The 27,528-nt window shown below is 42.5% G+C and overlaps 4 protein-coding genes across 6 annotated transcripts; 2 read left to right on the forward strand and 2 right to left on the reverse strand.

The window, feature by feature from the left end:
• Positions 1–379: 379 nt before the first annotated feature.
• On the reverse strand, positions 380–1,776 carry LOC108074651 (zinc finger protein 568). 3 transcript variants are annotated; one of them, XM_017166767.3, is made up of 4 exons: positions 1,657–1,776; positions 1,499–1,609; positions 879–1,438; positions 380–792 (listed from the first exon to the last, which is right to left on the reverse strand). In XM_017166767.3, exons 2-4 carry the CDS (start codon positions 1,565–1,567, stop codon positions 585–587), a joined length of 837 nt encoding a protein of 278 aa, XP_017022256.1. In that variant the 5' UTR covers positions 1,568–1,609; positions 1,657–1,776; the 3' UTR covers positions 380–584. The 3 variants fall into 3 exon arrangements, with proteins under 3 accessions (XP_017022256.1, XP_017022257.1, XP_017022255.1); XM_017166768.3 differs by having other exon boundaries at positions 1,499–1,591; positions 1,657–1,764; XM_017166766.3 differs by having other exon boundaries at positions 1,499–1,719.
• A 204-nt stretch (positions 1,777–1,980) lies between these two features.
• On the forward strand, positions 1,981–4,098 carry Sin1 (SAPK-interacting protein 1). The gene has a single exon (XM_017166936.3). It carries the CDS (start codon positions 2,076–2,078, stop codon positions 3,822–3,824), a length of 1,749 nt encoding a protein of 582 aa, XP_017022425.1. The 5' UTR covers positions 1,981–2,075; the 3' UTR covers positions 3,825–4,098.
• A 6,618-nt stretch (positions 4,099–10,716) lies between these two features.
• On the forward strand, positions 10,717–15,193 carry Achl (La ribonucleoprotein translational regulator Achilles). The gene has a single exon (XM_017166772.3). The coding sequence runs from the start codon at positions 11,440–11,442 to the stop codon at positions 14,071–14,073; it is 2,634 nt and encodes an 877-aa protein (XP_017022261.1). The 5' UTR covers positions 10,717–11,439; the 3' UTR covers positions 14,074–15,193.
• A 3,389-nt stretch (positions 15,194–18,582) lies between these two features.
• Positions 18,583–23,940, reverse strand: phyl (phyllopod). Its single transcript, XM_017166943.3, has 2 exons — positions 23,502–23,940; positions 18,583–20,042 (listed from the first exon to the last, which is right to left on the reverse strand). Exons 1-2 carry the CDS (start codon positions 23,688–23,690, stop codon positions 18,999–19,001), a joined length of 1,233 nt encoding a protein of 410 aa, XP_017022432.1. The 5' UTR covers positions 23,691–23,940; the 3' UTR covers positions 18,583–18,998.
• Positions 23,941–27,528: the final 3,588 nt, after the last annotated feature.

Here is a 27,528-nt window from a genome sequence, read left to right on the forward strand (position 1 = left end):
CGAGAGACCGCCACAGCGGAGTCACACATATAGGATAAATCAGTTGGACACATGTATAAATTACGCCACTGCTTGGGAAAGTGAACTCCTTCAAGCCGGAAAGGTTGCTTTACGGCTATTAAAGTGACAATTTACGCACCGACAGGTTCTTGCGGCATATGCACAAGCCATTAATGGCAGCGTGTGACTACGAATCCCGCAGACATCATACATATGACCATAAAATCCCACATAATAAAGGGTTCAGTTCAAAGCAGTTAAAGTGTCTTTAGGGCCCGTAAAATCGCTTTTTTTACGGCTCCAGAGCAACATTGTGAATGTAAACAAGGCTTCGGGGTTGATTAGCGGACTGGTCGAGCTTATCGAGCGATTCACCCGGTTATATTCTGTATAATTCTTGCATTTATTGTTGTATTTCAATGGAGAACTAAGTTGGCCTGCATACGGTATAGTATATGTATAATCAATGCAATATTCTTCACAATCTATCTTCCAGGCGCAGTCGCCGCTATTTGTATGTTTAGGTGTGAGTTGGTTTATGTGTTTATGTGTTGCCAGTTTCGTGCCTAGCATTATCGCGATCTCTAGTGTGTAGTCTCAATTATGATTTCGTGCGTATCCAGATCGGGCACGGCGAATTTCATGGGCAAATAATCGTCGGGATGCATGTGAGACATCTGGTTCACCTCCAGCTGGGCCCGTTCGTGGTCCTCATGGCACTTGCTCTCGTGCTTCTCGTAGTCGGCGAACGTATCGAAGATGGCCCGACACACCATACACTCGAAAAAGCTTCTGTAAAGTAGAAATTGTGGTTATTTAATGAATCATCATCAGCTTGAGGTAGGTCTCCACTGAGGGAACCATCAACAAATACTCACGGTTTCTGCTCCGCCTCGAGCCGCTCCCTGGCCAAGGCGGCCGCCGCCTGGATAGAGGCGGCCACATCCACATCAACGCCCTCCTTGATGTGCGACTGCAGGTGGCGCTTGAAGTTGGACAGCTGGGTGAAGCCCTTCTCGCAGTAATTGCACTGATAGGGCTTGGCGTTGAGGTGGCCCAGCTTGTGCTTCTTGAGGTTGACCAGCTGGGAGAAGTACCTGCCACATCGCTGGCAGCGGAACGGCTTCTCGCCGGTGTGTGTCATCTTGTGGCGCTTCATGTTGCTCTGCTGCGTGAAGGACTTGTTGCAGAAATTACAGGTGAACGGTCGCTCGCCACTGTGGACCGCATAGTGACGCTGGAGGTTTACAGCCTGGGCAAAGGCCTTAGAACAGATATTACACACAAAGGGCCGGACATCATTGTGCACCTTCATGTGCCGATCGAGGTTGCCCGAGTTGCAGAAGCTCTTGGCGCACAGCTTGCACTCGTAAGTGGTCTTGTTGTGGTTGTGCACCTCCTGCCGATGCAGCGTCTGGTCCCGCTTACTCTTGAAGGTCTGCAAGGGAGGATTACCGGGTTAATCGGGGCAAAAAGTGGGCCGTCGCCAGAGACTTACGCGGTCGCAGCGCTTGCAGCTGAACTGATTGGCCACGGTATCATCGAATTCTACCTCCATGCCCGCCATGCTGGCTACCACATCGATGCGATCCTACAAAGGGTTCATTCCCTACAATGGGTTTATTGGGTAATTGCTTCCCTAGACCAATAACTCACTTTGATTAACTAATTCTGTAATTCTGTAATTTTTCGCGTCTAGAAAAAGTCATATGGTGGCCTAGAGTGCCCAGAGACTGAGAGGGAAAATACCACAAATATACTAAGGGAAAGCAAAATACCGCAGGTAAAGCCAGTTGGGAAGCTGTTTTAAAATGAGGAATCTATTGAATGGAATTAATTTTTTTTTAGTGTTTACTCATATTTTCTTGTTGGCATTCAAATAAAAAATCAAAGTAATCCAGTTAGAAATTAACCGCGTAGAGTGGCAGCGCCAATTTGTAATCGATTTAAGTGTGACCAGCTGCTGCGGAAGGCGAAATCCGGTCATCTAAATAAACATCGATGTATCGCCTTCTAGTAACAATAAAAATAAATAAAATAGAAATAATTTCGGAAAAGTTCGTTTGTTTACCGCCATGGCCACCTACTCCAACCAGCACTGGTTGCTCTCCCACATCCGGAACTCGTTCATCTCCACGGACGACACGGGCATGTGCGAGACTGTGATGCTGAGCGACGACATGCCAAAGCACTATTTACGCAAATACGGGAATTCCGGAGCTGGCGGGGATCACGGCCACAGGCGGCCACAGAAGCCACCGCCCGGCGATGCAGGGCCGGCGACGACGACGACGTTCGAGCAACGGAACATCCGACAGGCTGATCAGCCGTTCCAGGATGTGGACTTTATATGTTACCCGGGACTGGACCTCAGCGACGACGAGGAAGACCAGTCCACACACTCCTTTGACATCCAGATGTACCCCGAGGTGGGTGCCCATCGCTTTCGCTCCAACACTGCCCAGAAGCTGGAGAAGCTAGACATCGCCAAGCGCAGGGCGGCGCGCATCAAAAGTATAAACTACCAGGAGCAGGTGCAGCCGCCCGAAAGCGAGGATTTCTTCAAGCGCAAGGAGGTGCCACAGTCTGCTAAGAAGTCAGCCAATAGCAACGAGGACGAGCTGTCGGACGGCGGCTTCCAGAGCCAGCTCACCGAGCAGCTGGCCAAGAGTCCCAAGCAGACGCAGAACCGCTTCATTGACTTTGCCCGCTTCGACGGCACCTCGCAGGTGGGCATGCAGACGAAGCGCATCAACGTGTATCTGAACATGCTTCCCGAGCCGGATCGCAACTATCCGCTGAAGATCTGCGTCCTAGCCACTGCCAAAATCCAGGAGGTGATTGGTTTCGTCTGCTACAAGACCTCCCTCCAGTACCCAGATGTTCCTTTGAAGTCCCTGCAGCACTACGCCCTGTACATGACAGAGGACAACGACGACATGGAGGATTTCCCTCCGTTGGACAATCGCGAGCCCTGCTCCAAATTCGGCTTCTCTCACCTCACCCTGGCGGAACGTCGTCCACTGGCCCCGGTGACGAGAGTGGACTATCACGGCCAGCTGGGCACCAAATCCATGACTTCCGAGGAGGACAAGACAGCGCTGGCCGAGGCGGCGGTCAAGGCTCTGCAGAATATCAACCTGAATGGAGGGACAACCGATCCGGGAGGAGCGGGCGGAGGAGCAGCCGGCGGGGGAGGAGGAGCAACAGCAGGAGCAGGAGACGACAGCCCAAACGACAATGTTAAGGAGTACGAGAAGCGCCTGCTCAACCACAACGAAATGTTGGAGGCGCCCATGCATCGCACCTTCCGGCTGAACATCATCGACAAGCGCTTCTTCAAATCCGACGTGGTCTTGGGCATCTCCGGCGAGAGAATAGAGATCGATCAGTACAAGAACGCCAAGTTCTGGCCGCAAAAGAAGCCCGTTTCCACGTCCATTGATTTGGTGGCTCACTGCGAGATTGTGGAGCGTCGCCAACTAAAGGCTCTCCTGCGCATCTGGCTAAAGTCCAACTCCTCCTCGCCTTCCTTTTCCACCGGCTGCACGTCGGCGCCTATTAATGCCAGCGTGACCACCCTAAACATGGGATCTTCCAGCGCCGGCATCGCCCACTCGCCGAGCAGTCCCGGCCACACGTCCGGCTTCTTCTCCAGCAGCAATATTCGCTTTAAGCACTACGACTTTGACACAGACACCCACACGGCGGACCAGATTCACAACAAGCTGAACTGCATCCTGGAGATGCGATCGAGCGAGCTGCGGCGCGAGTTCCTGCTGCAGCGGGAGCGCAAGCTAGAGAAGCGGCAGCTGAAGTTGTAGTATTTATTCCTATGGCGGCGGCTGCTGCTCGTGTGCCTAGCAGGCGGGCTACTGCCACTGCCACGCCCCCGCCTACACCGAAGCCCCCGCCACCGCCACCGCCTCCTGTTCGATAAGTTGTATTAGTTGCTAACTAAAGATTGTGTTACACAAATGTTTGCCTAGCCCGTAAGTATTTATTGAACTCACCCAAAATAAAAAAAAAAAAACTACAAAGCCTGGTCCTCAAAAAATAAAAGCAAAACAAATCCAAAATCGCTTTGTATCTTTGAAATGTATCTGCGGCTTTGGGCTTCCGCCTGGCAGAGAGCGGTTTCCAGGCGTTTTGCATGCGATTTGCACGCGACTTGGCCGCGTTTTCAGCCGCATTGTATCTGTCTCTCGATTTTATTTCCGCTCGCTCTCGACATTGCAATTGTTGTGCCTCTAATCAATGTGCAATTAATCTAACCGACGCCCCAGACGGGGACGGGCCTAACGGTGGCTGGTATTATAGCTATAGGTTTATTTTTAGCCTCGCACAATGTCAGCTGTGTGGAGTCGAGACTACTACTATAAGCTTAACTGCCGTTAGCCGATTGTTGCATGCGCATGCAGCTACAAACATACATTAGGCGGCTGTAACAAGCGATTGTAGCCGCCTGTTCTAAGGCCAAGGTTGACGACTCGAAATCACGCCAAAAAGCTCGCGACATCTGAGGCCATTCGACTGATGATGATGATGATGATGCTGTTGGCGTGACCAAATCGAGGCAAACTCTACACGATCCAAAGGCAAGTGAATCACTCTGACCTGGAGAGATTCCAGCAATTCCCCGAGGAAGTGGCTGAGACCTAGATTCTAGCTCCAGTACATGACTAACGCGATCTCAAATGGCCGATAAAAACGAAATATATAAAAGGAAAACGCCTTTTAACATGTACAATATGTCCAGCTTGCCTCGGGGTTAAATGATTTATGCCTAACTGGCACAGCCTTGGCAGAAACTCTGTATCCCATTCTTTGCAGAGACAAATTTGAATATCGCAGGCAATTTGTCAAATGCAGAGATATATATATGTTATATGCATTTATAGATAGATCGACAAGTGCGTTGCCTTCGGAATTGTGTGCTGTTCGTATCTATCTCTGCCGAGTGGCTGCATTTCACCGCCAACACAACATAATTATCAGCTAATTTGCCTAAGCGAATGCACCAGAGACAGCTTAATTTAGACAAGGATGCGCCGTGCGAGTGCGGCTAATTGAAAGTCAATAAATGCATTTCAGCGGCCGCCACAACCTTGACATTGAAAATGAATGACAAACAACGAAAAGTTCAACTCGATATGAAAGTTGCGCCGATGCTATATGCTATATGGTTTCATATATTATATGGTATATGTGGCATGTATCTGGGCACCTGGTAGGCGGGGCAAGAAACTCGGCACGCATGTGAGCGGATTTTCACTGAAAAACACACACACAAAAGTGAGCGGACCTCGGCCGTTGTCAATTTATCAATTGCATAAAATAATAGGCCTAGGCGCATAATTTAATGTCGCGTTTGTTTGCCATTTTCTGAAGGCCGTCGCACATACTTCATACTCACATGTGTATATACATATGTATCTTTTGGATTTGTATTCTATGCCTTTGCCTGCGCATGCAGATTGATCACTGGAAATTGCATTTTTTGCTTGAGTCACGCAACCGGAGTTCCAGTTCGATTCGCAGTTTATGATAGCCGAAAGATACGGCTGCTAAACTTCCAATTATTCGTACTTATGAGCAGTTCATAACCAGCATTAAGTTATCAGCGATCGATTGCTTTTTAGCCAACACTCTCAGTTAAATACACTTCCGTTTTCGCTGTGGGAATTTTAATGGCTCGCCGGAGAATTAATTGAGCTGTTGTTAGAAATTTATGGCATATTCCACAACGGTAACTTGCATGCTGCAAATTGCTAGAATAATTCTACGATCTCAGGCTCCCTTTCGGATTAAAGTTTTGTTATTTTTCTTTGGCTCAATTGGCTGGAAACAAACTTGCAGGCCATAAACGTTATGTTGGTCTTTTCATTATTATGGCCATTACATTTTGCACATACCAAAGACCCAGAAACCGGGGACCCGGAGACCAACCCACACGAAGACAGGCGTTGCCCCAATGCGTTGCACGCACCAAAAAATACAATAAAAAAAGCAACAAACAAAAAGTTTACAAAAATAAAACCAGAGACCCACAGCTCGCAAAACGCTAGCGATTTTAATTGCACAATTCGGGCGGATTGTGGATTGCGGATTTTTTTTTCTTTTGCGAAAAGTGCGAGGACCAGCCCCAGCACACACACAAAAAAAAAAAATAGTGTGTGTCACCTACAATTTGTTAAAGCGGCAATTTATTAATATCAATTGAATATAACTGAAAAATCCGGATTAAAATTATATAATCGTGAAATAGGATTGGATTCTATTGTAAAATTACAAGAGAAATGATTTAGTCTTAACCTTTTGTCTTTCAAATGGAATGAAATTGTCCAGAAAGTTTGTGCAACATCGTCCCAATGTTGCAAACAACATTTGCCCAGCTATATTTTTAAAGTTTTAAAACAATCTTATCTTATTTAAAGATAGCTTTGTTTCTTGTTCAAAAATAATTATAAAATTATGTATATTTCATATAGCTCTGTTAATTTTTTCTTCGCGTGCACCGCTTGTTCTCCGGTTTGCAAGACATTTGTAACCCAATTCTGTCGCTCGAGAAAGGAGGCATATATGCACTTTGCGATTTACATTTCGAATTCGGCGGTTACGGCGGCTTAATTAAAAGCGTGCTGCTGAATACCAAAAAATATGCTATATGTAACGCCAATCCTGGAGGTCAAAAGAGCGGTCTCCAACCTGTTGCATCTCCATCACCATCGCCATCTCCATCTCCCATATAGCCCTCGCCATGGACATCAGAATCGCGGGGCCAGTCGCCGGCGGCAACGATGTCTTCCTGCCTGCACCAACAAATCAATTGTGCTGGCATCAGCCTCTGCCAAGGTCGCTTCCTTAATGAAGTGCCGAAACCTGGGCTCGTTTCGTGGCAGGCACTTGACGTGGAACTGGTTTTTCGGGCACCGCTCTCAAGTGGATGCCACCGACAGGAGATGCAGGTGGTGATTGCAACGAAGCAGAGAGAGAAAAGTGTTACTTCAAAAGGGATTTTTAATGTGCTAAAGATATTAACATTTTTAAACTAAATTTAATATTTACAAAAAATGTGTATTATTTACTTTTTAAAGCTTAATTTATTAATGCTCTTAAAATACTGCCTAAAATCTAAGATCTGTAGGATAATATGTTCAGAAATCATTGTTTGTTATTTAAATATTTCTTAAGGATAATGTTTCTACTGTCCATAGGTTTTATAGTTAATATAGATCACTTTATTATAATATTATATTTTACAAAATATGAAAATTATTTTTTAAACTTTAAGTTCAAGTAACTTTTCTCGTTTTTTTTCATCTGTAAAAAAGCCAACTGAAGGTTGCACTGCCCTTGCTTTGAACCTGTTTTCCTGTCTGGTCTCTGCATCCCGATAAAAGGTTCTGAATTATGTAATACCCAGCTGGAGCCAGGGTTTGTGTGTGTATGGATTCTCATGACCCACTTTTCTGGCCATACAATTTGGCAGCCATAAATCCGTTTAGCCGGACGCACAGGATATGCACTCATAACTCATCAACGTCCACATAATACAAGGAATTAAAGGTAAGGCATAAAATAGCTACCTCACCTGGACGTGAGGTGAGGAAACTGATTGCCGATTGTCAGTCATGCAAACTAATGAGCTGAAAAACTGATTCCTGGCAACGTGATTAAAATCGCCAAAAAAAAAAATAAATTACTGAATATTTATTCAAAATGCAATTATGCGCAAGGAAAGCCCTCAAAATACTCCATTTCGAGTATATATCTCGACTGATCGGTGCTGACAGCTCTCCGTCGTCTTCCCACTCGAAAAAATTACTCTGGGGCGAAGCAGAAATTTTTCGCGTAGGCTCAACAGCATAGCGACGCGTGCAAAATGTCAACAGAAGGACAAACTTCAGCTAACAACAATTGCTAATGTGCGTCGATCACAAGCAGATCGATGGCCCTGAACGTCTATGCTGGGGCAAAAAAAAAAGTGCAAAAAGCAAATAAACGCTAAATAAAGGCAAATAAGTGCGTGAACAAAAGCCGGCGAGCAACAATGCAGCGAGCATAAGGCTTAAAAATTGGCTTTTAGAGGCAATTTGGCGAGGCAGCCTCCCTACCCTACCTCTACCCTACATACCCTCCCTTTTTTTTCTGTTTCTGCTGCTGTGACCTACCTCAAGTGTAGCCACTTCCTGGATTATTTCCAGCTTTGGGCCAGCAATCAAACGAGTTGGATTAATCGATCTTGGTGGACACGCCTCTCTTGGGCTCTTGGAGGCTGCCGAAAAAATCAAATCATAATTTTGATTTTTATTAAATAAATCATTTGCCATTTGCGGTTTGTTGTTTGTTGTTTGCTGTATTTGTTGCCCAGCTACCAGTCCATAAACAATAAAAACTCTTGATTTCTTATTGTTGTGTGCGCCAGTGTGTCTCTTACCGCAAGGTTGCAAGATCTCTGCCTTTTTTTCGCTATTCATTTATCTTATAGTATACATATATATTTTTTTCTTTTCGGCAAAGCAACATAATTTACTTGTTGGCAAATCAAATTGTAGGGGGAACACTGCGAAATGGTATGGAATGAAATGCTTGTCGTCAATTGGCAAATTAATGAGCGTTTGATGGCCAGTTGACCTTATGTCAAGTATACGCCATGTGGCCGCCGTGTGAGTGGCAGCAGCAACAGCAGCAGCAGCAGCATAGCACCTTGTAATTGGATTGCAAACGTTTGTTCTGGTTCTCCTTTCTTGTATAATTTTATCAGTTTGAGTAAACATTTGCCAATGAACAACGAAAGCGAAGCGAGGCAGCTGATGCAACTGAGGAGGCCCCTCTTTAAAAGGATTATTCTTTGCCATAATGCACATTTGCTGATATAATAACACAACAATACATAACGAGCGGCGCAAAAGCAAAAAGTCGAGAGAATGACGCAGCCCATGCGGTTGATTTCATGCAATATTGCACTTGAACTTGCACTTGACATGCAAATTGCCGATGCGATAACTGCCAATGCAATGAGGATTCCCTCGGCTAATGAGCAGCGTAAACATTCCGATTGGAGGGATTCATTTCACGCAGAAATAAGTGATTTAAATGATTCAATTTAGAGTGATCTTGTGATGGTTGCTAACCTTAATTTATTTTAACTAGATTATAATGTTATTCATGATTGATTTATACATTATTTTATATATTTATTTTTATAATTTTAAGTTCTTCTTTCTAACGAAATTCTAAATTCAAGAAATATTCACAAAATGACCTTGCTATGAACTGAATTTATGGTGGCTTCCCTTGCGTATACGTAATATTTTTAGTAATCAAAATAATTCAATAAAAATATGTGTTCCCTTTCTAGTTTGTCTTTAATTCTCTCAAAGAAGTTACCCAATTAATCGCTCCTTTCCGTGCAATATCGATATGTTCTAAGGCGGAACTGACCTGCAATTGATTGATCAGCTTCTCTGGGTTGTCAAGTGTGTAACCCTCAAATTGCAATTTGTTGTCGCTGCTAAAATGCAATTTCCTTCCTGTTTCCCCTCGGAGATAAACTGCTCGCTCTGGACGCTGCTGCTGCCTGCCTTGCTGGCTGGCAGTAATTGCGATTGCAATTCCGATTGCAATTGCATTGCACATTTGCAAATGTGTTTGCGATGTTTTTTTTTCTCACAAACGAGGTCACTAGACGAAAAGCACTTTCCCAATTTTCAGGCGATCAATGCAAATCGGAAGTGGCTCTCGCACAAGTGTTTGTGTCGAGAACATTTATACAAAAAAATTACAAAAAATCAGACAGCTTAACAAACTCACAGATACATTAAGCTAATTATAATTATTAAAATGTCTTCAAAGTTGTTGTTTTTAGTATTGATAATATTGGTGTTTCTAATGTTGCAACTCTGAATATTGCTTATCTTGATGTTGTTACTTCTAATGTTGCATAAAAATAAAACTAAAATTCTAATATATTTAAAAATTTCCATATATGTACCTGAGTAGATGAATAAATGTTTTGAAAAACAGCAAAATCTGTAATATTTGTTCTAAAAATGTTGTGATCATTCATATGTCAGCTATATAGTTGCTTTACTTTCATACAATTTAACAGAGCTTCTTCTGAAAATATTCTATAAACTAGTTAATGCTATTTTTTGATCTGATAGTTCCTATGGCAGCTATATGATATAGTCCTTCGATCTCTCCAGTTAAATACTAATGGGTATAGAAAAATCTTTATTCATTAGCTCAAAACACAAATAGTTTCCGTAGAAACGGACAGACAGACAAACGGACATGGCTAGATAGCCTCGGCTTATGTTGCTCCTGTGGATTGAGCCTTTTGCTGCTGTATTTGCTGTTGCTTTGTTGTTGTTGCCAACGCAACAAGTTTCGTGTGTGTTGCCAATAAGTTGTCGCAGTCGACGTCGCTGCTCTCTCTCTCTCTCTCTCTCTGTCGCCCGCTGCCTCGTGTTGTTGCTATTGGCACTGTGTGTTGTTTGTTGTTATTATCGTGCGTACTTGGACCGCTCAATAACGCTCGTTGGTTGTCGCTGCCTCGGTCGACGCCGCTGCCGCCGGCCGCCTGCCTGCCTGTAAACACGAAAAAAGAGGCAGAAAATAAATGTAAAAAAAAAGCATAAATGGAAACGAAAGCAGAGGGTATTTAACCGACCTCAAATCAATTTGCAATTTCAGTCGATCTCCGCGTTGCAGCGTTGCATGAACTCAATTCAGTCGCGTGCTTGAAACAGAAAGTTCAACTCACCCTACTTTGTGTATTTAACTTTACACTTCGGAAAAAAGCAATAAAAAGCCTTACGGAAATAGTTAGGAAACGGGCAACAACAACAACAACTAAAACAGCAACTTGAACTCAAAACTAAAAACTCAAAAATCACAAAAAACGAAACGCCATCGAAATCGTTAATTGAACTCTTATTTTATTTATCAACTTTTGCCGAAAACGGTGTCAAGCGCGGCCTAGAAAAAGATATAAAACTAAGGTGACGAAAAAGTCGTCCCAAAAGAAATTAAATTCCAAGCACGTTGCAGACAAAATTACGCAAACAAAACGGGAAAAAACTAAAAACTAAACCCAACTGCAGCAGCAACTACAATTTGAACAGCTGACGACGTTCGATGAACGTTTCGGGTTACACAAATGCAGGCAAAGCTCTTGGCTAACTCCCATCCGAGGTAAAGTGCGGCGGCGGAGAGCTTTTCCCCCCTTCCAGCTGAACTTGAAAGTGAAAGTGAAGAAAGAGGGGAAACCCCCGTCAAAGAGCAAAAGAAAGAAAGAAAGAAGAAATAAGAGACCAAGGCTTGAGCCACGTTTTTCGTTTTTTTACTGTTGCCGCTTTTGCTGGAGTGTCCAAAAACCTCTCAGAGCATCAGCCAAGGTCGTCTGGATAAGTTAGGCTTGTAAATATCGACATGAATAACGCCAAGGATCAGGAGCAGGATCAGAAACAGGAGGTGTACGAGGTAAAAGCCCCACATGCGGGAGCCGAGGGTCACACCTTTCTAGTAAGTCCTGTGGATCCCACACCCATCCTACAGCCCATACTCACCGCTGTGCCTGTGATGAAGCCCAGGGATTCGGCTCCAGCGATGGGGAAACCTCGACAGGAAATGGAAGAAGATAAGGAGGAGCTGCCCTGCTGCAGCTCCCAGGCTGTGGTGCCGCTCTCCTCATCGCTGCCCTCCAAGCTGCTGCGTTTCCATGCCAAGCGTTCGGCCCAGGCTCTGCTCCATCAAATGGAATCCCTGGACTCCCAGCTGGGCAGCAGCAATGGCAGCTCCTCGGAGGACACTTCGCCCAGTGCGCCACCCATGTCGCCCACAGATCATCAGCTAGTGGACGTAGGCATGGGCTCTTCCATAGGCGACTCTGAAGAGTCCTCGGAGGAGGGAGACGAACTGAAACCCCTGGCCGTAGACAATCACATCATGCACGAGGTGGACCTCAACGAACGACAGAACTCACCTCCAGCGGTGCTGAGTGAGGCCAATTTGGAGAAGTTCCGCAAGCACCAGATGGACAACATCTATCTGCATCCCAACTTCAGTCTAGATGCCTCGCCGCCGCCAGCTGTGGCTCCAGCCAACTCACCTGTGCTGGAGGCTAAGCGGACGCATCGCTCGTTCCTGGCCCTCAAAAAGGAAAAGGAAGAGGAGCAACCGAAGGAGTTGGAGCACCATCATCACCCAGAGCGGGAGCTAGCCAGTCCCCAGGAACCAAATGAGATAGACAGCCTGGATCCTTCACTAATTCCCAGCGAGGAACTGGCCGCCGAGATCACCGAGGCCGTGGAGTTCTATTTCTCCAACGAGAGCATTCTCAAGGACGCCTTCCTTCTCAAGCACGTGCGCCGCAACAAGGAGGGCTTTGTGAGCCTCAAGTTGGTGTCCAGTTTCAAGAGAGTTCGTCAATTAACCCGGGAGTGGAAGGTAGTGGGCGATGCTGTGCGTCGCAAGTCCCGCAAGATCGAGCTCAATGATGTGGGCACTAAGGTGAGGAGGATTGATCCTTTGCCCAGTTTCGACGAGACCATGCCTTCGCGCACGATTGTGGCCTGTGACCTGCCCATGGATAAGCTGACAATTGAAAAGGTCTCGGATTTGTTCTCCCGCTGTGGTGAGATTGCCCTGATCCGCATCTTGAAACCAGGAATGGCCATACCCGTGGATGTGCGTCAGTTCATGAACAAGTATCCCGAGCTGCAGCAGAAGGAGTGTGCCTTGGTGGAGTACTTGGAGTCCTCTTCCGCTAGGGAGGCTCTACATCTGAGTGGTCCCTTCCAGGTGTATGAGATGGTGGCGCCCAAGAAGAAGACCGGCAAGAAGGCGGCCGTCATCCAGATTGCCGCTCCAGTGGCCCGCATGGTGGAGAACTATCGCTACTACAATGATGCCAGCTACGAGAGGAGTCGCGGCGGCAGCTTCTCGGGCCACGAGACCGTTCCTGATCTGCGCTTCAAGCTGAAGAGGAACAACTCGGATTTCCAGCCGAACTACTACCAGCAGCAAATGGCGCCCAACTATCATGCCATGCCTTATCAGCCACAGCCGCACCAGCAGCACTTCCAGCCGCGTGGCAGCATTGGATCCGGTGGCATCCAGAACCAGGATCCCTCGGGTTTTTTCGGCTATGGTCCCAGGCGTTACAGCAACACATCCACAATCTCCGCCAACACGGCGGCTGCCTTGGCCGAATGCTCTCCTACGTCTGCTGCTGCAGTCGCTCCTAACTCTGGAGGCCATCCCATTAGCAATCTGCAAAGGCGTCTGTCCAACTGTTCCGAGCAGAACTACACACCCGAGGGAAATGCTTCCATGTCCAGGAGGGCCAGTAACTGCTCGGTAACCGATACAGGAGCTCCTCAGCGACGGGACTCCAACTGCTCGGAGAGTTGTCCTTGCTCGCGACGCGTTTCCGACTTTGGCCAGACACCAGCTGAGAATAGTTTCCGGAAGACCTCGGTGTGCTCCAATGGAAGTTGTCCCGGCAACCAGGGCCAGCAGGAGCGTCGCTTCTCCAACGGATCCATGCAGTTCGAGCGGACCTTCTCGAATGCCAGCGAGAACAGCGGCTTCTATCGTCGTCCTTCAAATGATTTCAATATTGAGAGGGAGCCCATCCAGACGGATCAGATGGTGGGTGGTGGCGGCGGTGGCTACCAGGTGTGGCCCCGCAGGTACTCCAATAACTTCCAGCAGCTGAGCAACAAGCTGGCGGCCTACGACAATGCCCAGTACATTGGCGGCAGGCGCATTTCCACGGACTCGGGCTACGATCGTCGCTATTCCTTTGGATCGGAGTTTGAAGGATCTCCCAGATCCCGAACTGGCAGCTTCCTGAGCAACTACAAGCATGGAGGAGATGGTTACGATGGACAGCCCAGATCTCGCACTGGCAGCTTCCTCGATGGCTCACCTCGCTCCCGCTCGGGATCCTTTGCCCAGCGGGCGGCCGAGAGCCTGGTGCGCACTCCCATGGGTCCGGATGGGAGCAAGGGCTTTGGCCAGCGGGCCAGGAAGTTTGGCCAGGCCATATCACCTGTCTAGAAGAAGATTGTAGAATTTTGTTGATTATTTATAGGGGGAAGATAAACATAAACTGTTATAGAACTCCGTTTAAAGCGGGTAATCGTATGTGAAATTAATGGCTGTACACTGTGATGCTGTCCAACTTGTTAAATGTCCCACAAACACACACACACATACACCCCTAGAGCAACTTAGGTTAGGAACAGAGAAACCTATATATTATCACTGAAATTTACAAGGGGTTTTTGTCAGGCTAATGTGGAACCTCAACTGCCCATTATTATATTTTTACATGCAACATAACTACAACAATCACTGCCAATAGCTTAAGTTTAAACAAAACTCTTGAAATCACTTATTAATTGGCTTGGTAGACGCATAAGATTATACTTAACTAATCAAAGTAATCAATATATACGATTGACCATTAACCAGTTGATAGTTTGTAGGTTTTATTAATCACCATTGTTATTATTATTATTGAAGTATAATTACTAGAAGTAGAGAGCGGGCCCAACTATATTCACAAAGTCTCACATGACTTCTAGAGTTCTTGTTATAGCTGCGTATGTCCTTATGATAATCCACTGCTGACTTATATGCAGGTTTATTAATGTTTTTTTTATTGCCAATAAAAGTTCGCAATTAGGTTAGACACACATATAGGATAGTCCAAAACCCATAAATCAAACGGCTGCCATAAAAATCAGATATATAGAAACGTGGCCATAGTTACCAGATGCAAATAATACGGATGTAATTGGAAGAAGGTGCGCCAGGGATCCAAGGAAAATTTTAATTAGAGTCTCAGGTCATTAGGTTTAACCCCAGCAGGTTCCACATTATCTTCACAAACCCCTTAAAATGTAACTTTCACAACCTTTTCTTTTAATTTTTTATGTTTTTATTATTTCAACACATCTTTGTTCTTCAATTAAAAGTATAGTTAGCTTAATTAGTTTAAGAAAACTTGGTTGTCCTTCGTTCGAAGGAAACAGCAAAACGGATTATTACAGGAGAGAATAAAAATATTTTTCATTTTTAGCTTTTAATTTCAATTTTCTACAAAAGCATTAATCTGTTAATTAATGTTTACCCAAAATGCAATAAATTATATATTATGCGTGTTAACCATAAATAAACCTACAAAAAAAAAAACAAACAAAAAGCAAACGAATTTCGAAGGGATTTGCAGTTGCAATTGGTTTTTGGGCTACTTTTTTAGCGGATAACGGTCTACGGTTATTATTATTAACCAACAATGGTGAACTTGAAATGGAGCTTAGCTAACAATTTGCTGTCTTTTTGCCAAATCATTTAACGAATCTTGCGCAATGCTCCCAGGCTGCTCGAAACTGAAAGCGAAATTCGCGCCACTCGAGAACCGAAGGTAACTAGGCCAACGAAATAGCCACAAAAAATCAGCCAAAATATATAAATATATATATAGTATAACAAACAGCAAATCTCAACCAGTCTGCCTTGCCTGTGTGAAAGCAACAATTTGAATTTTATTGAATAATATTCGTAATTCGTAATTACGGCCAAAAAGTTTGTCTTCGCAAAGTGACACGAGCGTGACGCATGCGCCCCCAACTCGATTTTTTGCGATATATTTCTTTTTTTTTTTCAGATTTCTGACTTGGGTTTTGGGTTTGATTTTTTTTAAATTATTTTTTGGGCGAACTCGCCCGCGGTTCATAATTGTTCATAAAGCGGCCGTTAGCATTGTTATTGCCGAGTTGCCAGCAGCAGCCTCTGGGCCGAAAACGAATTTTTTCGAGTGCTCACACACTCAGATCTTAATCGTTGCCGTGCGTGCGATTTTTTTGCGGTCCCAAGGTATTTGTTGTTCACTTTTCAGTTCATTTTTTCTTATATCTTTTTTGTTTTTGTCGTTTTTGCTTCTTTTCGATTCGATTTATTAAACAATTTCAATGGGTATACGCTCGTACACACAAGTGAATGATTTTTTGCACACACGCATCCCGCCACGCCGCCCACAGCGGAGCTAAGGTGCACTGGGAAAAAATTTTGATTTAATTAAATATAAATTTTAAATAACAATTAGCATTTTCTTAAAATTAATTAATAAAAATATGTAATAAAAAAATTTAAAGGAAATTTAAATTATTAAAAATATTTATGTAGTTTTGTTGTTACTTTAAGTTAATATTTTTTAGAGAAAAAAATTAAATTATGAATTTCAAATGTTGCTAAGAACATTCTAAGCAACACCCAAAAGTTCTGATTAAAGAAATAAAATCTTAAAAAATATAAAAACCCCTCTTAACCCATTAATTTTTTCGTGTGTACCCATTTCCATGCAAAGAAACCCGTTTTTTTCGGGGCGCTTGGCCAGCGAGCTGAACTAATTGTCGCACAATTTTTCACCGCGTGGGCAAAATCCAAAAGTGCAGCCACACACAAGATCTAGGTGGTCGATGGCCAACGGGAAGCATTTTGTGCGTACATTGCATAACAGCCAAGTCCCGCGAGGGAGCACTAAATATTATCCCCCATCCGCGCTCCTTCTAAATAATCACATAGCTGGGGTTCATGTGTTCGCTTGATTAAACAACTTCCTGGCACTCACTTTTTTTAACTGCCGAATTCCCTTTCTTAAATTTATGCTAATTAAACGTTACTCAAAACAGGAACAAAAAGTGAATAAAAAACCAGTCTCCTGCCTCGTGTATTTTCCAGAACAACGCGCACTCATTAAGTGAGAGTTCATCTCCCGTCGATCGGGATAAATATAAATTCCAGTGAATTATCGCCATCGAATTTGGGTATAAATTGTGGAGAGTTGATAACTCAGTTCATTGATGACATAATGCGATGAGTAAGGAGGGATCATTTTCAAGATTTTCAAAATGGTATAGGGAAAATTAACATTTTAGAATATAAAGTAAATAAGCATTACCTTTTTTCCTTTTAGTTATTAAGTAAACAAGCTGCGCCAATAATTATACAAGAAGGTTGAGAAGAACATGAACAACCATTTGACTTAATTTATTCAAGCAAACCTGACCTAGGATAAGTACAAAAGTCTTGAGAAAAACAGGTTCGTCTACTTATTGTTTGTACGTTAGAAAGTTCGTGATTATCATTTGAATATGAATCATTGTTAGGAGGATGTTGTTGAATAATTATGAAGACTTTAAGATTTTTAATAAGAAATCATATTCACTATACATCCCTAATAATCCATCAAATATTATTACAAAATCCTATACTTTCCTCATACATTTTCTCTCGGTGCAACCAACACTGACCTTAGACAAGTCTAAACTTTTTTTTTTTTTGGCAAGCTCTCGCATCCTTGGACAGCCTAAAAATGCCTCAGACCGCTCGCTCAATGATAGAATCCGCCTGCGGTTAGAACATAGAACGTGATGCTCGGCATACCGCCTCCTTGATCAACCCTGACCGTCATTTGTCGCTCGCCAGAATATACTCGCACATCTCGATGTAAGCTCTTTGCACGGCCACACGGGCGTATACTTGATTTCCGGAAACTGAACGCTCTCCTTCGACGCATTGCGCCGCGTCATCTTCAAGTTCAAAAGGCAAACCGATATTCGTATTTATAAATAAAAGTAACCTTAGCGGCTGGCGTACTTGAAGTGCTCGTAGAAATTTCCGCACCACATTATTAACAGTGCCAGTCATGTGTCGAGCGAGCAACCACATCATCATCATCAGTTCGTCGTATTGATGAAATGCCACATTGTAAGCCAAATTAAGTATACGCACCGTGGCTGTCTCAGTTGCATAAACAACAAAAACGGCAACGATGCTGACCTCAACACGTTCGTTCTCATCACCGCAGCGCAATTGGCTAAATCAAATAAATAGTCATACTAAAAACATCAGAAATCAACAATTACACTTCTATCTATCAGACGCGAGGCGAAAGCTAATGATAATTCTGTTGTTGATACAGGAATGGCCCAGAAATAACGTGGGATTTGTTTAGTTTTCGATTGACCATAAGTAGGCAGCATTTGTTAAGGGAAGCTATAACTGACCTGGGTTAATTAAGGGTTAAGTGGCGGAATTTTAATACAATAAAGAGTTTTTAAGGTGTGATTGTGTATATAAAATATAGAGTAAGGCCTTTTTTTTATAAAAATATATTTTAAAAATTTTAATTAATTTATTTTCAATTTAAAATAAAACAAATCCAAACTCTACATGAGAATAAATTGTTTACAAAAAAATTACTTGCCTAATTTACTTACTCGACATGTTTAATCGTGCTTTGACATGCATTTTCCTGAAAACTAAAGCCTACTTTTAGGCCTTTCCTTTTGAAAACAGTTGGCAGCGCTGTTCATTAATAGGCGGAAAATATAAAACACAGATTTAAGGCCACCTTAAATCCAAAATAATCACAAACAAGACATTTAGCCAAGAAATTAAATTTTAAAAAATAATTATATTTTAAATATTAAACCCAAAAATTAAATAAAACACCAGTTTCCATATATATTTTGATTGCTTTTGTGCTAGTTATTTTTATTTCGCTTTGTTATTTTGTAATACTTGTTGTCTTTCTTTTTTGTTTTTTTTTTTTTTTTTCTGGAGCAAACAAACAAATTCAACTACATTGGCTCGAGGGGAGTTTTGATTTATATCTTTAAAGTTTTTTTTCGGGGGATTTTTGCCTAAGACTAATATGTGTATATTTTAAATATAGCTTTCCACATCCATTAACTTAACATTCTTAGGTTTGTGTGTTTGTTTTTGTGTATTTTGTTGTCCGCTAATTAATTAATTAAGGTATTTTGACTAACAATTAAAATGTAATCGAGGTACTATTAAATTAGACATTCGCTAATGCTCATTATTTGCTCTGTTTTTTGTGCATGCAATTTGACTATTTGTTTCTTTGTTTGGGGGCATTCGCCGCTTTTTGGTCCCTCCTCCTCATCGATTCAGACCAGGCTAATGCTGAGGCCGCGGGGCAACCGCAGGCCGGCGAGTTGGAGAGGAGCTTGGTGGGAATCTCGGTGGTTGCGGTGACTCTGCGGTAACGGCAGTGGTGTTTCCTTCGCTTCCGCTTCCTGCACCACTTCCAGTTCCGCCAGTTCCTCCTCCTCCTCCTCCTGGTTGCCATTCTCCTTGTCATCCTCCTGGGTAACCTGATAGCTGAGGCAGCGTCGGGCTTTAGTGGTGTTGGTGTTGGTGGTGGGCAGGACTTCGGATATGGCGCTATCAAATTCCAGCAGGATCTCGTCTTCATCGAGGGCTCGCGTCCAGCGCGGCCTCTCTTTCAGAGGACTCATGATCTGTGGGACTGAGGAGGAGTTGGTGGATGCTGAGTTTGACGGCTGCTCCCTGCTGAGCGTGGTTCCCAATCGCCGGAACATGGCCACCACCTTGCCATCCACACTGGGCTGCGGGAATCTTTGGTAAGTCGGCGTGGGATTCTGGGCACTCAAAATGGGTGTAGGTGTTGAGGATGCCTCCTTGACTACTCTCTCTACTGGCCTCCTTCTGGGCGCCACACACTCCACCCGGCACAGCACATTGCTCCGTCGCTGACTCTGCCTGAGGTACACCTGGAACACCTGGCTCTTCTTCTTGGGACTGCGGCGCAGAGTCTCCAGACAGCATTGCCGCAGTATACGGTTTACCCGGCTCACGGAGGCACTGCGTCGACTGATCCTTCGCTTGGCGTAGGTTATGGGTGCGGGTACGGGTACAGGTGTGGGTGGATTCACGGGAACTTGGAACTGAGGCTGAGGCTGGGGTTGGGGCTGGGGCTGTGGCTGGGGCTGAGGCTGGACTCGCACCTGGGGCCGTACCATAGCCACAGGACGCAGCTTGGTGCCCTCCTGCTGCAGGACATTGTTGCCCATGTGCGAGGGACTCTGGCTCTGGCTTTCAGCCTCATTGCTGTTGACCGCCTGCAGAGAGTGCCAGTTGATCAGCCAGTTGTTGCAGCTGAAGCAGAGGAACTTGTCCTCGTTCAAGGGCTGTAAGTAAAAGAGAAAAGAATAAAGTTAGTTATGTAATGAAATATGGAATAAATAACAAGGAAGTAGTATTTTTTATATGATCACCCAAAAGTCAACCCAAATTCAATGGCGTGTCCTGTGAACTCCTGCCAAGCATAACCACAAAATAAACCTTTCGATACGCCTATGCACTTAGTGATCGCTCTCGGGACCCGACCACTAATGAGCATCGAACCAAAGGTGCAAAAAATAACATAACAATTTCAAAAACAACTGCCAGACAGGCAGGGCATATTAATTACCCCAGAGCTGGAGATCCCGAGAGCTAAAGACCAGAGACCTCAACATTCCTGGGGTATCAATAATTTCGTGCACCTGCCAACAAAAAAAAAACTAAGCGCCCAACAGCAGCTGGCCCAAAAGGTACGAAAACCAGTCAAAAGCTAAAAAGGGATATTCGGTTAGTAAACCAGTTTCGCCAAGGGACACGCGCCCTATCGATACGGACTGGAGCGCAGACAGAGAACTGGGTTAAGACCCAACTATGACGGATATTAGGCACGCGCATGCGCGACAGCTGCTCCTCGCATTAGATAAAGGTAGCCAGGGTAAGGGCAGGGGCACAGGACAGGACAGGGACCCAGGCAGAGGGACACAGACAGTACGAGGGGAAGGAGGATCAGGATCAGGAGCGATTGTGGCTGCCTGTTTACCTTTAACTCGGCGCTGAAAAGGTGTGCGCGCTCCAAGGGCCCATATGTAAACGGTATAATAATGCAAATTGCAGGCCAGGTGCAAAGCAGACAGAAAGCCACACACACGAATATAGTATCTGGCAGGTACACAGGAGGAAAATATTGATATTTTATATACAGAGGGTGATATTTAAGAGAACAAAGAACTTGAGATTATGGAAAAGTAGAATTTTAAGATCTGTCAAGGTTTAAAAAATCGTCATAAAATTATTAAACATGAATTCTAGTCGCTAGATTTATTTTAGCTTCTCGCCAAAACTTTCTTGGTTTGTATTAAAATATTTTCGCATTCCCAGAAGATATTCTAACAGATCTCCTAAATAATATAATGCTTAAAAAAATATTTTGAAACCGGAAGAATATATTTTGTCACTATAATTTTCAGTTCTCCATCAAACTTTAATATTTATTTGTATTTCCACCATCAAAATCTCCCCTTATTTCTCTCTGTGCTTTCGGGCGGGTGGTCAGCGGGTGTTGAGTAAAAATTGATTGCAACTGTTGTTTATGACTCTGTCATTGAGGGCTTTATTTTTGTAGAATTCCATTTGCGAGGGTGTAAATTCTCTAGGGGGTGATCGGTTGCCAGGCTGCGATCGCGGCAGGTGGTATGAATGTATATACAGTTGTATAGGGTTTCGCAATAACGGTTCAAAGTAAATTCTAACGATCCCGAGGGGGTGAAAATAGAGGGTGAGCTTGAGGGTCGTGAATTGAGGTGGTGGAGACAGAGGGACTATATTATTATTATTAAATTGTAAAGCAAAAGGTTCAAGTAGTTTGCTAAGAAAAAAAAGGTTAAAAACCATTAAAGGTTTATCACAAAATAATAGATAACGTCTCTCTTTCTTTAATTATTTTCCCACTTGAAAATAAGTCCTAATTTGAAAAACTATCCTATCCACAAGTATCCATATCAGCTTGACCCATTTCTTTCTTTGTTTTCCTTTTCTAATCCAATATCAAGGAAACCTTAGCAATAACCTTTCCCCGAAAAAAACCAAACTAGAAGAAGACCTAGCAATTAGAGTCGTTTCTAGTTTTTGGTTTTTATTTTTCCACACTTCAAGGACTTCGTTTGCCTCTAATTTTTAGGGACTTCAAATCTCTGGCATTTTATTTTTAAGGGTAGGATCCTTTGTTTGATTTTGCGCAGTCCAAGGAACCGGAATTTCTTTCTTTAAGATTTGGCATTGTTTGAGAGAGGGTTCAACCACCGTAGTTTATGTAGCTCTAACGAATATTTCCCGGCGATAAATACAATAAGCCGGGAACTCAGACTCAGTTCAGGTATTCAATAGCTGATATGCGAAAAAAAATGAACACAACTCAGCTCAACACACACAAAACCGAGAAGAAGGTATGAAGAGCTGATAAAGCAGCAGCAGAAAAATCAGGGAACCCTGATGGGTTGCATTTTGAGTGCTGAGCGGCAAATACAGCTGTCGTTTTGGGAAAAGAACACTGAGAAAAATGATTTCATATATTCCAGATATATATATTTAAATATTTTTGGAATTAATTAGGACTATTACTGTATCCTACCTTTTGTACCAAGAATAAATCAATATTTCAGAAAAATATAACCTTTATAACCCCACTATATCGATTTTCCCCACTCCTATACTTAATTTTCTGTGTGTATAAATCAAAAAGAGAGGGTGAAGTGAAGTATCGGGAAGGTTCGTTCACTGCCCGCAGAAATTGGAGCAATCTCGGCACTCCTTGGCCAATCCGCCACACATCTGCCCTCTGTGAGCGAGCAGGTTTCGCTGCGGCGGCGGTACAGGTAGCGAGGAGTTGGAGTGCCGAGTGTAATCCGAGACCCGAAACTCACTTCCACAGAAAACAAACTAAGGATCTCCAGCCAGGATCGGTTTCCCTGGCCATCATCTTCCGCTGTCGCATTTCCCACACACCATCCACACACATATTAGAACAAGCTGTTGGAAATTATGGGAAAGGAATCGAACTAAGTGGCGGCGCATATGCAAAGTGTCCAATTACTGAACGTAGTCAGCTGCCGGGAGACAGGATATGCAGTTCATAGATCAGAGCAGTAAAAAAATAAAGGAGCAAAGACGGAGAGAGATGAAGAGATCTTAATCTTGGGTGAGCTGAGATTACCATCTGACTTTGTTAATTTAATCAGTTATTTAAGAGATCTTAAGCTATAAAAGGTTTAACAGTTTGATAAGGATTAAGGTAAGGTAGGAAAGATACATTTTAAAAGGATTTTTTGTAGGAAAAGAAAGAATTCCGTATTCCAGGAATGCATATTTATATATAAATATAATTTCAAAAACTCTAAAAACTATTATAAGTCATCTTGAAGTTATGAAAACTTAAACTCCAGCAAATACTTTATAAACCCCCCGTTTTATCCTTGATACCGTATTCCCAGTATTTCTTTCCGTGTGGGAAGCTGGGCAGTAGGGAGTTACCTGTGACTCTACCTGCACCACCCCTCGGTTCTACCTTTTCTACCTTCAGCTTCTTCTTCTACTCCTCTTCCGCCCCATGGAGTTCATCCCCAGTTTAACCCAAAAACACACACGCGCACGGGGCAGAAACTTTAGTCGTCGTCGTCGTCGTTGTCGAAGGACGTTGTGAATGTTGCATGACTCATCCGCCGAGTTGCCCCAGTATCGATTTTTACGAGCTCGTGCGAGAGCATATCCTTCCCATATAATTCCCGTTAGGAAAATCCATACATCCATACCTGAAACTTGAATTTCGCCTGGATCAACTGGACAATGTTGGGGCCGGAGCGGGGCTCGTAGATATTGATCGTCTGATTGGTGTGGCAGCCGCAAATGAGGCAGGTGCGCTTCAGGTATTCCGAGGAGGCGGCGGGTGCCACCACGGCGGGCGCCGCCTGCTGCTGCTGCTGCTGATTATTCGCAGACATCCTGGCGATTTTTTCACTCTCTCTCTCTCTCGGTGTCTCCCCCTATCCGTCTCTGACGTCACAAATGGTCACGGATATAGTTATAACTTCACCGTTTTGTTTCGCTTCTCGTAATGCTTGTTTCTTGTTTTTTTTTTTACTTTTTTTGTGTGTGTTATTTTTGGGGTGGCGCGAAAAAGTGGCAAACAACAAAATTGTGAGACGGCGCGTGAGCGGGAGAATGGACTAAGCGAAGCGGAGCGGCACGTCCTTCGCGTTGCACGCACAAAATTCGAATGAGACAGGAGCGGCGCACACGAAGCGGCATTCAGGCAGGGCTCGATTTTGGGTTCGGCTTCGGTTTCGTGCCTCTTCTCATTCGTGCCACTGAACTGCACTGGGAGAAAAGCCTGAAATAAGGGTAGCAAGGAGGCATAGGGCATCGTGCAACCTTGTCAACATATGTTCACATTTGAGGGCGCCAAAAGGCATGTTGAGTGGCACAATGACTAGTGCGAATTTTAGAACAGGAAAAGGAAGTTTCCCTTTAGGTTTTTAAGCGGAAATAGGTTAGAGAGTAACTAAGATTTTGTTAGGTAGTATTTATAGTTGTAGTATTAGTTAAAGGTAGAGGATTTTAAATATAAATAAGCTTGTTAAATTAATTTAAAAATTATTATTATTTATTTGTTAATTTCAATAAATAATATTGAGATGCAAAATAAAGAGTTAAAGCTAAATTTATTTTTAATATTGATTAATCTTCAGAAAACTTTAACCTTAACCTTATTTTTATTAATTTATTTAGTTATTTCATTTAATTAAAATAAGTTAACTTATTATATAAGTAGTAATAAAGGTAATACAATAATTGGTATAGTTCCCAGAGATCTTAGCCAGTTTAATGTATTATTAACACTATAATACAGCCCCAATTAACTCTCCGTAACCTTAACTTTTGGTAACTTGACCTATCTGAACTTTCTGAACTCAATTCACTTCATTTGTTTAAACTCTTTTGCATCTATTAAAGTCCCCCTGTAAAATCGGTGGCAGCTGCGATTGAGCGACAAACTCTGCATTTAATGTGGAGAAGCCGTCCGCCGGCGACTTATCATTATGGAGAAGCCACCGGCTCAACGGCTCACCAGCTCAACATGTAGTACGCCGCAGCCTGCAGCATGTGTGCATTGCGGGCTCATCAACAGGCTGCCGAGTGTCTGCTGCCCTCCAACTCCAACACCGATCCGATCCTCAGAGGTTCGAGGCATCAACGGCAGCTGCTCCAAAATACAAAAGGTGCGTTTTGGTTTTTTGTTGTTTTCCCATTTTTATTTTTTATATTTTTTTTTCGGGCAGCTCAATCATATGTTCTCTGTGACTCCTTTTGAGCCGGTGTGTTGCAGCTTGCAACCGGATTTCTTGCTCGGCGACGACAGATGTTTCTTCTTTTTTTTTCCTTAGCCCGAACCTTCTTCTTGGCTGACTCTTCTCCGTTTTGCACTTCATCTCTTTTGTTTTTCCTTGGGATTTCTGACTGGGTTAACTGGCGCTGCCTGCCGCTACTTTTACTACGCATCTCCGTCGATAGTAAACAAAGGAGTAAGCTGGGCAAGGCACTCGCAGGCGCAATCGCCAACGGATTGGGAATCGTATCCCTTCATGAATGAAAATATGAATGGAGTGAAATAAAGGAAGTGGGATGCGAATCGAACGAAAAATGTATCCGCCAGAGACCCTCGATTTCCTCGCTATATGCGTAGCAAATCTCCATATCGATCCGAGACCGGCAAAGGAAGTGCCCAAGGTGGTGGTAGGATGAGATGATCTGGGGATAAAATGTGGATAAGCCAAGTGTTGTAAATATTTGATAATACTTACGTAATCGTACATATATTTTTAAACACTTATTATAATTTTTATGAGACACTTGCAACTCAGTGAAGGAGTCATTAACGACCCTAAAATCATATATATTTTTTGATTATCATCAAAAGAAGAGCCTGTCTGGCCATATCTGCCAGAACACTTTTTTATACCCTTGCAGGGTATTATAATTTCAGTCAGAAGTTTGCAACGCAGTGAAGGAGACGTTTCCGACCCTATAAAGTATATATATTCTTGCACAGAACAGTTTTCCGATTTAAAATTAATGTTCTTTTGGCCGAGTTATGATATTTTTAATTAAAAAACAAAATCAAGAAGTTTTTTAATATAAAAAATCAGATTTTATAATACAAAATAATATTTTTCTAAGTCAAGGAATCATTTCCGACCCCATAAACCTTATATATTCTTGATCAGCATTAACATGCAAATCTTTCTAGACATGTCCGGAAGAAATCGATTTTTTGGCCATTTTTGCGAAATTTGATAAGGGGTTACATCATTAAAATTAGCAAAAATGGCCGAAAATTTTGATTTCTTAAAATTTTAAATTTGGTATGCAGCATTTTTAAATTAATAAAAACTAACACAAAACTGTTTTCCGAATCGAAAATAATGCATTTTTGGCTTAGTTATGATATATTTTAATTGTTACCTGCAAGGGTACACAAACTTTGGCTGGCCAAAGTTAGCTTTCTTTCTTGTTTTAAACATTTTTTCATAATGTTATAAAGTTAAAATTATTAAAAATTAACAAAATAATATATAATTTTTAAAATTTTAAAATAAATGCGTTGATTTGTTAACCTAAGCACAGAAAACATTTTAGAATTCAAATTAATCTATTTTCGACTTACTTATAATCGATTTTCAAGGTCCTATTGCAAAGGTTAACAGTATAGTATTGTATAGACTATACAGTTTTTTTCCTTTCTTGTTTTTATTGTTATTTTTTTAATAAAAAAACGAATTATTTATTTTATATTTTTTCACATTTAGAACAATTGACAGAGCCATCTATTGGTGCAATAATGCAATAATGTGTTATGTGGGAACTAAAAACTAAAAACCCATGTAAATTGTGTTGAACCACATAAACTCCTTATATAAAGCTTTAAAAAAGATATATACTGGATATATTAATCGAATTCTGACTCGTTTAAATTAAATTAAATTAAATTATTAAAAAAAAATACAACAAAGACGTCGTAAACATTAGCGCCGCCATGAAACTGCTGAGGCTACTCTTTGAAACTATGTTGTTCTTATACGCCACTAGGAGACGCTTTGGTGATGTCAAATGTAGTATTGTGAACCAATTTAAATTCAGTTAATCAATGCTCTATAGCTCTAAAAATTAAAAATCCATTACTAATATCTTAGTTGGTTATTTTATTTTTATTATATTATTTTTTGAAGATTTATAGTGAAAGTTATTCTTTTGTTTTAAGAAGTATGAATTTAACAATGCAAAGAACAAATATCATAGAAGTTTAAATATTTAAATGTGAAATATAATTACAGGTTGAATCGTAAAATATTGTTAATATATACTTACATTTAAAAAAAAAACTAATAATAACTAAGTATAATGGTAAACGTAGGAGTTTAAACCCTCTTTTAAATTAATGAACATTTGCATTTGTTTCGTTAAGATTATATTTATTTATATTTAAATCTTGCTTATATTATATAATTTATAATTATTTGAATCATCTAATTTAATCCTTAAATAGAGTTGATGAAATCATAAGAAGACTATTCTCTTTAAGATCTTAGATTATTGATAATATTTTGTACTGAATTAAACTTAAAGTTTAAATTGTAAACCATTTTGATGTTGTATTTTGCTTTTGTTGTTAGAAACCATAGACCTACGTAACCCATGCGTGCTGCTGCACTCCCGAAATCCTTGTGCTTGAAAGCCATAACAAAGGATTCATTGCCAATGCCGTCGTCACCCGCTGCCAAA

This window comes from Drosophila kikkawai, chromosome 2R (genome assembly GCF_030179895.1).
Source record: "Drosophila kikkawai strain 14028-0561.14 chromosome 2R, DkikHiC1v2, whole genome shotgun sequence".
In the NCBI taxonomy this organism is placed as follows: domain Eukaryota; kingdom Metazoa; phylum Arthropoda; class Insecta; order Diptera; family Drosophilidae; genus Drosophila; species Drosophila kikkawai.